The sequence below is a fragment of the Prionailurus bengalensis genome, chromosome D2 (genome assembly GCF_016509475.1).
Source record: "Prionailurus bengalensis isolate Pbe53 chromosome D2, Fcat_Pben_1.1_paternal_pri, whole genome shotgun sequence".
Taxonomy (NCBI): Eukaryota; Metazoa; Chordata; class Mammalia; order Carnivora; family Felidae; genus Prionailurus; species Prionailurus bengalensis.
Genome location: NC_057351.1, coordinates 27,969,506 through 27,983,695, shown reverse-complemented (window position 1 = coordinate 27,983,695; position 14,190 = coordinate 27,969,506). Strand labels below are relative to the sequence as shown.

Genomic DNA, 14,190 nt, shown 5'->3' with positions numbered 1-14,190 from the left:
GAAGGTATATTATCATAATTACCCGTTATAAATAAATCAGTTGTTCATTGTTTTCCATCAAAAGAACAGACTGACAACATCTATTCAATGTGTGAATGATTCAGTTAATAGCTTTTCATGCCTCATTTCTGACACTTTTGTCTGGGGGGGGGGGTGGAGATAAAAATACTGAAGTGATTGAAATACTACACTGGAGTGACCTGCATATAATTTATTACCAACTGGTACTCTTATTTTTAAATGGCATTTTCTTTCCCAGAATGAAATAGCTTAAATGCTAAATGCTTCAGGGTTTGCTTTGGTAAGACCTTACCATTTGGGAATTTCATAATCACTAACAAGTGAATAGAGTGGATATTGTCCACTTATTAAAAAACTTATAATGGTATCCCTGAGATCGGTATGTTTTCTGGGATACTGTGGCTCTGGGGAAAGGTGGAAATGTCCTCTAGTGGATTTCTTTTTATCCTGCTATTCATTACAGTAATCACATGTAAATGCACTCCAATGGACAACTTTCTACCATAGACTGGTTTGACAAAAATAATTTTAAGAGATATTTTAATATTTTTTAGCAATTCTCATTAGCTGGCTTCTGGATCTTTCATAGAACACCACACGTACAGTCATGTAAAGCCAAGTCTTTGATTATTCAAGGAATTTGTAGAGGTCCTTAATATCCAGCCATGAGCAAAGATCTGCTTTTATGAAAATGTCAAAGGATCTTTTTAAAAGGGACACTTTGAGCCTTATCTGAATATTCTTGAGCTCTGGGGCATTCTATTTATTGAGTCCAAAAGGAGTTTGGAACATAGGTTTGGTTCTCAAATCTGTTATAGAGTTAAATATAACCTTATTTATATGTTCTGGTAAGCTAATAGAGCTATATAATATGCTATAATTGGACAATTCATATTGAAGACAAATTAATGTAAGCTTTTACTTTCCAAGTCTTGTCACCCTCTGTCACTATGTTGAATACGTATGTGCATATCATATATCACTCAAATGAGAGGTGGAGAAAGAAGAAAGAAGCTAGAGGAAACATGAAGAAGAATAAAATAATCAGAATAATGTACTAATCTCCTGTGGTTTTATTTAGGGCCCTGAAACTAACTGTTGCTTGCTTACCTTTCTATCAAAGTCAACTATGATATGCCTTGATGGAGAGAGAAATTGGATATACTTTTATTTCACATAATTCTGAGGACTGATAAATTATGCCAAGTTTTATTTAGAATTATATCATTATAAATTTACTATTAACTCTTCTTTAATTTGTAGCCTTTTCTTCCATTTTTCTTATTTTCTTATTCTATTTTAGTAAATGTTTTCAAGGCAGGATTTTTTTGGGAGAATGAACTTGTAGCAAATTTAATATGCTATGAGAAATTCAGTAGTGATTATAAAATATAGACTGTCTCCTAATGATCACTAGCTCAAAATGTTTAATTATGCAGATGTTTTAATCTATAAATTGTCACAAGTCTTTTTGGGAGTAGATGGGTTACAAACCTGAAAAGGAATGGGGGGTATCATCCAAGCCTTGTATTTTAGCTAGCATTATACCCTATGAGTCTGGAATTTCCAACCAGCAGATGGAGATCTAATAGTATTTCTCAGAGCCTCTCAGGAGAGTGTCTAGTTATTTACCAGCACCTTTCCATCCTGTTCCTCTTGCACTCAGGAATGTCAATATCAGTGTTTCACATTAGTCCCAACAGTTTTAGGGCCACATTAATTGAAAAGAACATTAATTTTCTTTGTTAATCAACTGGAGTTTCTCAGACTAGATTTGGCTGCCTCTTAATAAGAATTAAGGATAGTCATGAACCTTCAGAAACCTAAAGGCTTTTATAATTGTATAGTCACTACAAATTATAGACCCTACATAGATAACATTTTAAAGATAACATTTAAAGCACTCACATTAAGGATGTTTTAGGTATTTAATGTAATATAAATAGTAGCAGTCTAATGAATTCAATTTCATAGCCTTATTTATCATAATATATCATGGGTCACACTGTGGAGAACTACCTAGAGTGAAACTTTGTATGTAATTTATTTTTGAAAGATAATTGTTTGAGTATCATATAGTTCTATATGTTGGGGATACTGATGGCCACTTTTGCCATACTGCATACTCTTCATTATCCACAAGACTATTTTAGGAGAAGAACATTAAGATACAATTCCCTTGGCATTTTTTAAGATAGCATTATTCATAATGAACTCTCTTAATATTGGTATATTCTGAAATTCTAAAATAAAAAAAATATTCATTTTCCTAAGTGGGAAGATCAGAAAACTATGCCTTCAACTAGTTACTGAATTTACTTTTATTATTTCGGCTCAGCTTAATGGAAGGTGATTCTTGAGTATTTAATAAGAAATTTCCCTAGACAACAAACAAATAATGGAATCCTTTGGGAATAATGATATTCTTATAAAGAGATGTATTTATTGAAGGAAATAAAACATATTTATGGAAGTTAAGAGCTAATGATACCGAACAGCTACTAAAGCATCTATGCTTATTGCCATATCAGATGATCTAACCACCTTGCTAATAGTTTTTCACTTTCTTAAAGAATTATTTGATAGCAGAATAAAATACAAAAGACTCTCTATATATAACCTATTTCTTATTCACTTTAATAGCAGTAATGTCATAACCAGTAATTGGTGAAAACTTAAATTGTACAGGCAGATATACCTCTTCTACATTTTTTTCACATATTCCTGAGGTGAGAACTGCAATATAGATTTTTTGATACACATAGATTGGATTTGCATGATACATGTTAAAAACAAAACAAAATGAAAAACTTCTGACAGTCTATGACATTTATTACTTATTATTTGTATTTAGTAAAATTGCATGTGTCTTGCATTTATCATGGAATGGCTCAATTGAATACTCTTGATTTGAGGATTAAATTTAGAAGATTGGAGGAAGGGAAAATTAAAAATAATCTTTAATATTTATATATAAAAAAATCAAGTTATTAGCTATCCTGAGGAAATTACCAGACTCAAAAACTACTGGAGTCCTAGGTTTCCAAAAGCTAATATACATCTAAAATACCAAACTAATTAGGAGTGGGGAATGGAACTTGCAGGACAGGTGTGTGTTTGTGTGACTGACAATCTTTAGAATCCAGAGTCTCAAATAGCAAGTGTTCTGAGGCCTTATCTGATTTTCTCCAAGCCAAATTAATCATTCTCTCCCCTTCAGTCCTACAGCACCACGCTCATACTTCATTGTTGGAAATATCATATTGAATTACAATCATTTATTCACTTTTAAGCATTTGATCACTTTATTGCCTATCTCAGTCCTTGGCATATTATTAGTAAAGGCTGAATAAATGAATAAATACTTATTTGATTGAATTGAATTAAAAACACCAAAGTATTAGGGATATAATATAAAAGACAATCACTGTACAAAAGAAAAGGCACACTGAATAAATACATGTGAATAAAAATTTGTAACTATCAAGGGAACACACAGACTGCTGCAAGTGAATAGTCCAAATGACAAGCAAACTTTGATGGAAAGAGAACATTTCTCAACCTTATTTGACTGTACCTTAAAAAAAAACCAGCTTTATTGACAATTGTCTTTACTTCTAAGGTGGAAATAATTCTGCATACTTTGTTAAATTTTGATGTGTTCATGAAATATTTTGTAACAAAAAATAATATTGACTAAATGTGAGTTCTAGTTGTGAGTCTGTTGTCTATTACCAAAGTGATTTTGAGCATGCCATTTACTCATATTCTATTTAGTTTGTTTATTTGTGAAATGTAGCAGTCAAAAAGCATTTTTGTTTTTACTCTTTGGGATAAAAATCCTGGTTAGTATTCACCAATATTAACATAAATACTGAAAAGAGTAAAAAAAGAAAAACTCAGTAAACCTGTAGACCATTTTCTCACCTGGAACCAAAGAGTAATTTGACTGAGGATGTTACGTTATTAACTTCTAAGAAATTAAATTCACATAATTATTTTAAATTTATAGGGTTGCCTGAATCACTCTTCAAAATGTTTTATGAACATTTTACTGAAATTGACATAAGACAAAAGATTGATATGATTTAAGCCTCCCCCCAAAAGAAAGGTAAAATACATTGAATATATAGGAATATACATTGGGTGGCAGAGTTGGTTAAGCATTGCAATTTGGCTTAGGTCATAATCTCCCAGTTTGTGACTTTGAGCCCTCTGTGCTGACAGCTCAGAGCCTGGAGCCTGCTTTGAATTCTTTGTCTCCCTCACTGTCTGCCCCTCCTCCACTCACGCTCTGTCTCTCTCTCAAAAATAAACGTAAAAAAAAATTTTAAGAAAAGGAATATAAAGACAAATAAAGTTGAAAAAAAGATGGGAAATGTTTATGCCCAAATAGAAAGGCTAAAAGGTTTGCTCTGTGAAGAGTAAACTTTGGTTCTGAATTTTTAGACAATCAGGACAACAATTGAGCTTGGTATTTCTCTGCCAGACAAGCATCAATCTAATGGATATTATTCAAATAATAATATCCATATATAAAATATAATACTCTTAACTTTCTTCTCTTTTCATTTTGCCTGTCTGAATACTGTGAGTCTCAAGTTCTATCTCAGTTTTCACTTTTGCCCAGAGTTTTCCCCGACAATTTGGCTTTGATTTCATCCTTTGATTGCTTTGTTTTCTTGCAGGTATTCAATTTGGAGTTTTGTGTTTTTTTGTGTTGTTTGTTTTTTTTGTTTTTTGTTTTGTTTTTGTTTTTTTTTTTTGCTTCATATGGATGTCTTTTCTCCTTGCTAAGACTGTAAGTCTCTTGAGAACAAGTTATTTAATACATTCTTTTGTATCTCTCAATGATTTTTACCCTCCACCAGACATATATTAGGTATGTAATAAACATCCATTACATTGAAAAATGTCTTCAGTTATAGCTTTCAGTGAATACACTTTTAAAGTTAAGAAATGGGCTTTTGAAATGGACTTTAAGTGGGCAGTTAGTAGTGATCACTTTGTCAGTATACCTATCATCTGGATTTGAATTCTTGTTCCATGATTTAGTAGCTACATGTTATATAATCACTTTGAGCATCATTTTTCCTAACTTCTTAAGGAGGTAACAATAGTACTTCATAAAGTTATTGTTAATCCTATTAACCATATTAATCAGGATTAAATATATACATGTAAAATGTTTAGAAAAGTAAACATCCATTAAGTGTTAGTTAATTATCATTTTATCTTAAAGTTCTCAGTATTATGTCATTCTTTCTGGAAATAATTAAATAGAAGTTTCTTCTGGTGGCAATTATGGAGCACAATCAATTGTCTGAAGTCTGCCTCAGAAAGCAAAAAGTATATGACAAAGAAAACATGTCATCATTATAGACAATAATATTTATATTCTCAGGTGCAAGAAGGCATGCATTATCTGAAAACTATATCAGATCATTCATTGAGTTAAAAAGAAGTGATCTCCAACTACATTTCTGTTTTATATTACATGAAGTGTTTATCCATTAGAAGACTCTTCTTCCAATTCCATTATGGTAGTACCAAGGTGTCATACTGAGCTTACACATTTTTATTCCATAACTGGAATCAAAGACACAGAAAAAGTCAAGAAAAGCTACTACCCCAGCCTTATTTTATCCTTCCACAAAATGATGAAATTTTACAAGGATTCATTTTGAAATAACTATGTCTATAATGTAATGTTGGTTTAAGGAACTCAAGTTTGAAGTTTGTTAAATAGGAAACTGGCAAGGAGCTTTGAAGGATGTATAATACAGTGAATGTAAGATTCCATCAAATCCCAAGGTAAGAAAATGTTGACATCACAAAGATCTCAAGTCTTTCTTCAGATAGCAGAGTTCAGAGTTCATTGTTTTTACCTAAATCTATTATACATTTGTAACCAAAGCTGGAATGGGCCATCCAGGCTCTTACCTCAAGACAGTAATTCCTTATTTTATAAATGAATATAAAATAAGACCGATAGATAATGAATGTTACAAGTGTCTACGTCAAAAACTGCTAGCGAGGATTTTAGAAACGATATTTCCAGCTCTCTGGTAGGTCTACCACTCTAATATTGCCTTATAGCAGAGAAGAATGAGGGGATTGATCCAGTCTTTCAGCACATCTTCATCATTCTGTTTAAGGCATTACCTTTATGAATCTGGGGTTGAAAGCAAATATATTACTGATGTAAACTAGTAGGAACAGATGGAATATATCTTAAATACAAGTTATTTCTCAGTAACAGAATTTAACTAGGTATATGTGAATTAATGTAATTATTCATTTTGTTGAAGCACTAATTTGGGGTTTATAGTTTTCGGACATTTCAAAATTGATCTTGAAAGAACATTTGGTATTTAGTTTGAATCTTTTATTCTGACTTTTCACTTTCTCCCTGGAGAAATGATAGTGCTTTAACTAATTTTTATTCTTAATATTATTTCTTTTGGTACAGTTATTTCTATTGATCTATTGTTTGACATATATTGCCATCACAAATATCTGTTTGCTTTTAGTCCCTAATGTCCATATTGGCCTTTATTGATGACATTAGATGCAAAATGTTGTAAATTTTAATTATTAGTTTCAAAAGTTATCCGCAGATCAATGACATTAAATCACATTTCTTTCACTTACCTCTTGGTATGTGTAATTTTTTGTCCTCTTCGTTATCGTCCACTGAATCTTCAACCCAGATAGCAGGGTCATCTTTGTTATCCAAAATCAGAATTACTTTAGATTTTCAGCTAAAATTTTTGTATGGTGTAGTGGTGCCAGAATGAACACATATAGTGATATTAGATGCAGGATGCGAGAGCTTCTTTCTTTCTGGATTTATTGTTTTAAACATATAGCATACTTTTATCACAGTTATAGTAGTGGTAGTTTTTAGTAGAAATGTGGCTTAGTATTTCACTGTCTCTTGAATTCCACACTATAAAAGACAATGCGTTTTACGTGAACGCTACATGTTCAGGTAGTATGATAGAGTTAAATGCTAATGTAGTTTCTGAATTATATCACCTTGGACTTGTGCAAGTTCAGGGAGAAATAGAAGAGGTTTTTAGTCCAATGGTTTAATAAAAATCTCCTAGAGACAGTAATGGAATTGATACTATTTAAAATATCATTTGTTAATAGCTGAGACTGAGGAAGATTCACTTGAAGATTGAATTTAAACATAAATGTAATTTATTTGGCCACCTGCATATAGTGATGAAAACATTTGCGTTGCCTTCACAAGGAAGATTGTTTTTTATTTAAACTGTATACTCTGTTCTGAATAATAGAACAAGCAGGGCCAACGTTATTATAAAGGCTGTCTTCTTGTCTCCTTTCTGGAGTGTTCTCCCACTGCACAAATCATTTGGGTAAGTAAAAATTCTCCTTGAAAAATATTCCCACATAGGATCATTCATAGGAAATATCCTGCAACTCAAGCCATGTCATTGCCAGTTAACATTTTGTGACTGTATATTATTGGTGTTTTTCTTTGTGTTGTCATTTGCATGTGGTTACTTTATTGACTGTCGAGGTTTTGCTTCACGTGACATCTTCCTTCTATATTTTGCCAGTTAAAGATTTTATTGTGGATACCCACTTATATTTTTGTTATAGTTTTATAATATAGCTAGGGAAATTGGAAATGGAAATACAACATGAATATTTGGGAATATCTTTTGAAGGGTTTTTATTTTAAATGTCCGCTCCTTTTAGGAAACAATGTATAAAACTTCAAGAAAGTAATGGACATTTATTTCCATTAAGTTGCTGACTTAAGATATTGAAGGAAATCTCTATACAGTGTGAAATAGCTTAAGCAATTTTTTATATTTAAGAATAGGAAAGTATATTCCTTCTCTGCTGTCTTCACATCCCCTGTTAAAATATTTGAGTCAAATTATATTGATTATGGTTTTTTCTCACTTCTGAAAAGGGTGCTTACGGGGTGATAGGAGGACATCCCTAGAGTCTGATGAACTGGATATTATATCTGACTCTTGTATGAGCTTTGGCAAGTTATTCAATTATCACAATCCTTATTTTCCTCTTCTTTAGAATGGTGGCTATACCTGTTTCCTAAAAAGTTTTGAGAATGAGGTGGGGACAGCCCAGTGCCTGGTACATCATAAGTCAGTTCTTTGCTCTTTCCCCACTTCTGGCTTTTCTACTGTTATATTATTATCCCTGGGAGCAAATGATAAATTTTAGTTAAGTGAATAACTGTGTTGATTTAAGATTGTTTCAAATATTCCTGTTGAAAGAGCTAATGGGGAACAAAACCTATAAACAATACAATCTGTCAAGAAACAACCTGACCATTTTATGTATAGTTGTTTTTTGTTTTGAATTCCTCCAGTCAGGAAAAATGTTCAGCCAGGCTTAGCAAACTAGGTTCACATTGGCACAAGAAAGCACAAGAATTAATAATTTCAGACTACAATAAAAAAACAATTGAATGACTTGGTAAAAATAAATTCATTGGAACAGTATTTTGCAAAACTTAGCATGCATCAGATTAGCTCCAGAGACTCTGATTGAGCAAATTTAGGATGGGCCCAAAGGATTTACTCTTTTTTTTTTTTTTAATTTTTTTAAAGTAGGTTCCATGCCAAATGTGGGGCTTAAACTCACAACCGTGAGATCAGGAATCGCTCACTCTGCTGACTGAGCCAGCCAAGTGCCCAAGGATTTTCTTTTAATAGTAACTTTGAGGATATGCTACATAGCAAAAATTTAAACCAGTAAATAGAAAAAAAAAACTGTCAACTTTATTCATCCATGTTATCTTAATACTATTTTTCCACATTAATCCAGGTAAATTCAATAAGTAAAATTGATTGAAAATGATCACACTACCGTGTCTATAGACTTGCTCAAAACCTAGAGTCAGTTCTTTATTTTACACAGCCTGAGGCAAAGACTGCATCATAGAACCTTCAAGGCCATGCAGTACAGGTGTGCCGCATTATATAACACAAGATATATTGAAATCAACTTACAAATGATAAATTAGTGAGTGATGTTTCAGATTAGAAAACAAATAGGATTTACTTCAAGTATCCTTTATCACAAGGTCCCTTGATGCATTTGAAATATTACTTGATTTATTTAAAACCAATTTTTACTTAGCTTGTCAGTAAGACACACATATAAAACAAAATCTATAAATGTTTGGGAAAGAGGAGGAAGAAACTCAAGAATTTTCTAAGTCCTAGATGGCTCAAGCACTCACTCTGTTGCTTTAAGTTCACTGTTCTTAATAGAAAAGTAAATAATCAACTGTGGACTGTTTAAAACATGAATTTTACCCTAAATTAAAAAATGTTAAATATAAACAGCCTCCTATCTCACATTGAAATCATAATGGAAGCCGTGAGAGAGCTTTGAAAATAACCCATCACCACTCTGGTGTATTCTTAAATGTTTCTTCCTCATTATAATTGATATTAAAATAAAGCACAGTTGCTGATTGTCAGTCTACTCTACCCTTGTGGTAGAGTCAGTTTTGAAAGCATGGATCCTGGATCTTCTGCACTTGGTACCTCTCTAGTTAGAGACAGTGGTAGTGCATTAAGGTCATAGCAGTAGTTGGAAACTCTTAACTGAAAGACTAGTGCATCTGCATTCTTAACTGCATAGCTAACCCATCTAGACCTTGGGACTTTTTATGTGTTTCCAGGTCATTATACTATTTATTACCCAGCGACTTAAACCATTAAGAGGTATGTCAGTGTAAGATGTTACTGTTTTTTGCTGTAAAGATTTTTCACTGTTTTTCCTGAGGCTAAATATCTGCCAGTCCTACTTCCTCTTCCCTCCTGTACCTCCATCTACTCAGCACATCTGATCTTCTTTCTTCAAGCCTACTAATAGTTCACATATGTTATCTATTTTCGTGCTTTCAGTTTCTTTACTTATTTTGAATGTTTAGGTTGAGAGATGATATCTGTTTTCTAGTCAGGAGCAGACATAACCAAACAAGGTCTTCACTCCCATTTACAGTGGCTTTATTTTTAAAAATATTTTTGCAAAGAGATATTGCTATTTCCAAGGAGTTTGTGGAGTCTGAAATGACTTCAGATAGGATTATGTAATTTCTCTTGAATGTTGAATGTAGACAAGTTTTCTTTCCTTCTAAAAATATAATTTATATTAAAATCTGTATGGTTTTATGGTTTTCTGGAACATTCAAGAGGGAATATAGAGAGTTGGTAAAAATGAGCAGATCAATAAAATACTACTTGCTTGTTAGAATATGTTTTGGTATCTATACATCAGTTTGGATAAATTACATTCCATTTCTATTAGGAGAATAGAGAAAATTATTCTGTATTCAGAAAGGTTTAAGAACACAATTTAAGAAGTACTCTTGCTGAGATTAAAAAAAAGGAAAAAAAATATAAAAGTCTTCCCAATTAGCTCTGAATTGAGTATGTGTTCATTTGAACATGTGTTGAACATGTGTTGAACATTGCACTATGGATCTGTTTTATAACCCACGCAATCTCAATTTAGATGGTCTTTGATTTCTTTCCTTGTGGTTCTTGATTTTATGTCCATATCTTGGGCCTACATATATCCACTTCCTTGAAGCAACTCATCTGCACATTTACAAATGACATAATATGTTAAGAAATCTATGACTTGCTTTACTTTTTGAACAAAATTTTAATGTGAGAGCCAGAGTAGCACATAGAAAGAGTTCATTTAGCTCATATATTATACAGATAGAAGAACTGAGTTAAATTAGAGATTAAACAACATGACAAACATTTTTTTTTCATTCTGTTCACTATCTCTGGAAATTCTCTGGCTCTGATCAGAGAGAAGGCTTTTAGTTTAGTGGAAAGACTAACAGGCTATGAATTTTGAGAATGGTTCATTTCCACCAATTATTAGCCTTGTGTTCTTGGGTAAGTCTCAACTTCTTTGAGATTAATGTGTCTTCATGGGATGGTTATGAAGACAAAATGCAATAATTTATATAAAATGTGGTTTATAAACCTCAAAACACTGCATAAATTTATTTTTTGCTGCAGCTTCTATGGTTATTGTAACCATGCTGGGTCAAACTGCATTTTTGATCCCAAACATATCAACATTTCTGTTGTTTAAATGAGCAATAGGCAGAGAGGGAGGAGACTTGGGGACAGGGTGGTTAGCAAGAGGAAGTAGGAGATCACTGAATACTGAAAAAGATAAGTTATAATTAAGGATTTTAGACACAAATATATAAATTGCAAATGTATGATAAAGATTCTAGACATAGTTTCCTCTAAGAGGTTTTCACTCCCTTTTCCACCCTCCCCCATGGCCCTGAACATGGCAAAATAAAAATTAGGCAAACAAAAACCCAGCATCTTCTTTTTTTTTTCTTGTAAAAGATCCTTTGGGTTTAATTTCAAATATGAGAAATCTAAAAATTCTTAGTTTATTTGGCTCTTACTGTATTAAGTTCTCAGATGCACAGAGCTGTGGTTCCAAGATGACTGCTTCTATTTATAGTTGTTTACTTAGATGAATTTAAAATGTTTAAAAAATGTTTGCTTCAGGAAGTCAAGGGCATACATTTGTGAACCTCCCTAGAACCTTATATTGCTAAAAGTTATTTATCAATTTGAAAATGTCTGGAAATATATATAAAATGCTATTTTTTACGCCAATTAAAAGATGCTTGATCTTTGCAAGGACAACTTCTGATGAAAAAAGATTGCAAATGACATTTTGGTTTACATAATAAATAAAATTTTGCATCCAATTTCAGACCCACAAGAATAGATTTATAATTAATCCTCTATAAATTTGCTAACTATGCAAAACAAAATCTCAATGTAGAGGATTAAGAACACTAAGAATAATATATTGCAAAGACATTAGAAATTGGAAAAAGTAAAGATGAAAATTAGATGTAAAATGACAAAAAATTTTGAATAGCAAATAATTTATGCAAAATATGTTACGAAATCTGGGATGCTAAATAGTTGATATAAGTACTGAGACATTTAGTTTCATTTAAATTAGTAAGAGAGTTTGCTTCTTCCAATTTTTTTTACGACTGTATTTTCAAGAAAAAATTTGCTGTACATTTTTAAAGTTTATTCCTGTTTAAGTTGCTCTTAAATTTGCCATGATAAATCTGCATAAAACTAGACTTTTGTAGGTATAATTTCTTTGGAATAAATAAGAAATTAAAAACTTGACATTGGTGTTAACAAATTCTTTTCTTCATTGTTTTTGATTGTGTTTGACCCCTGTTGGATTGACATTTGCTCAACCTATTTTTGATGTTATGAATGCAAAATGACAACATAAAAAGGCATCTCTCCTAGTGCAATTCAATTGAAACTTGTAGTTTTATAATAAAAAACACACAAAAGAATGTGTGGATACCATAGATAAAATAACATTTTCAAACAATAACCTGTGTCAAGCAAACAACAGAAACAAGTTGATTATTTCAGCCTCTGAAAAGTTAGGTTTTCATAATTTCACTTAAATTAACTTTATAATACAAATTACATAATCACTATATGATCTGGGGTGGCTTCAAATTACTCTGGGTTATTTTTCAGATAATTTAGAAGCAAATCTCATTATGGATGGCAACATAAACAATTTAGAACATATTAAAAGATATTCACAGTTTACTTGTGTTATAAAGTTCTCCGCCATGGCTCATATCTATACTGAATGAGCTATCAATGTTTAGAGTTCTTCTCCAGGAGAGAATTGATGTAGCACACAAAGTGAAAATTTTCACATATTTCCGTTGAGATGTTCCCAAAATATAGCCTCGCAGTTCTAAATGAAAAGTTGTCTTAAAAACCAGGCACATTTTGCACTAACTGATGGTTATTTTTAGGTAAACCACTTTGGGTTAATTAGGAGAAAATTTGCTACTGTACAATTATTATGCTCTATCCTTCCCACCTTGGCCTGAAAATAATGAGATGTAACAAGTTTTTCTTTGTCACTGGCAGCTGCACCTTTTAAGTGTATCAAAGTCTGTTGCTGTGGTTACAGCCTTTGTTTCCAGTGATGTTTTGTCCATGCTTCCCCCTACCGTTAACAATGGGTTACTCAAAATAATGAAATAATGAGTCAATTCATTCAGAAATATGTTGTTAAAATATCCCTCTTTGTCATTACATGTCACTGCTTAGAAACTAGGCTGTAATTCAAGGCAACAGTTAAGTCTGAGAAGTGTTAAAAAAATCTTTGATTTTTTTTTTCATTTATAAGAAAAACCTGCCTATATAATTGAAGAACCTCTTACAAGTCTCAACAATTAAATCCTTTTTGGTTAATGTATTATTTCTGGAACAAGTAGATAAAATTCTACGCAGTAAGCATGATAAAAATCGTGCATGTTTCGCACAGCACAGAATTTTAGAGTCAAGGTTTCTGGGCACAAAAGCAGTAACAAAACAGTCCCTACAAAACTGAGTAACTCTGAATAACACAAGAAATAAATTTTTGTTAATTTAAAATCTTAGAAACTGAAATGTGTAAAGTTTGTAAAGTAAAATGTAATTAAATTATGGTACTGTACATATCAGTTGTTTCTATAATTGAAACTTTACAATATGAAAAATACATTAGCTCTGTACAGTTTTTACAGGTAGGTAGGATGAGTTTTGAAAAAAAAAGATTCTTTTTCTGTTTTCAGGGTCATACTCTGTTTAAGTCAAAAAAATACTGCACAACTTAGCTAATTACAAAGTGTAGACTTGAAACAATTCATGTCTTCTTTATTTCATGAATAGATCTTGGACTTTTGTTTGACAGGGGATTTTTGTTTTGTTTTGTTTTGAGAGTCCACAATGAACAAATCTTCCTCATTTTTGTCCTTGAGGTTACAAAGTTTGGTGGCAACCCTTGGCTACCGCTTAGCTCAGTTAAGTCAGCTGCTGTTTATGGTCACTGATTTGGCCAGCTGTTGTGATTGTGCTCAGGTCCAGCTCAGTCTCTAGGTGTGTTTCCATCGTATCTTCCTGTGCATTCGTTTCAAAGGACTTATGAGAGAGAAGTTCATGATGCACCCCACAGTAACTTATTGTGGGCTGGTCGTATGCCAGAAAGGTTGACACATTCATTGATAAAGGTATCTGGGGAAAAAATGACATGAGAAAAGTCAGTTATAAAACG

General features: G+C 32.1%; 2 protein-coding genes across 3 annotated transcripts in view; one reads left to right on the top strand and one right to left on the bottom strand.

Moving 5' to 3' along the window:
- CTNNA3 (catenin alpha 3) overlaps positions 1-14,190 on the top strand; it is a 1,753,506-nt gene that overhangs the window by 567,882 nt on the left and 1,171,434 nt on the right. The window lies entirely within an intron of this gene.
- LRRTM3 (leucine rich repeat transmembrane neuronal 3) overlaps positions 8,912-14,190 on the bottom strand; it is a 163,746-nt gene continuing 158,467 nt past the window's right edge. The window contains exon 3 of the mRNA XM_043596449.1: positions 8,912-14,150. Within this exon, the coding sequence (XP_043452384.1) occupies positions 13,941-14,150 (210 nt within the window). The 3' untranslated portion in view covers positions 8,912-13,940. The remainder of the gene's footprint in view (positions 14,151-14,190) is intronic.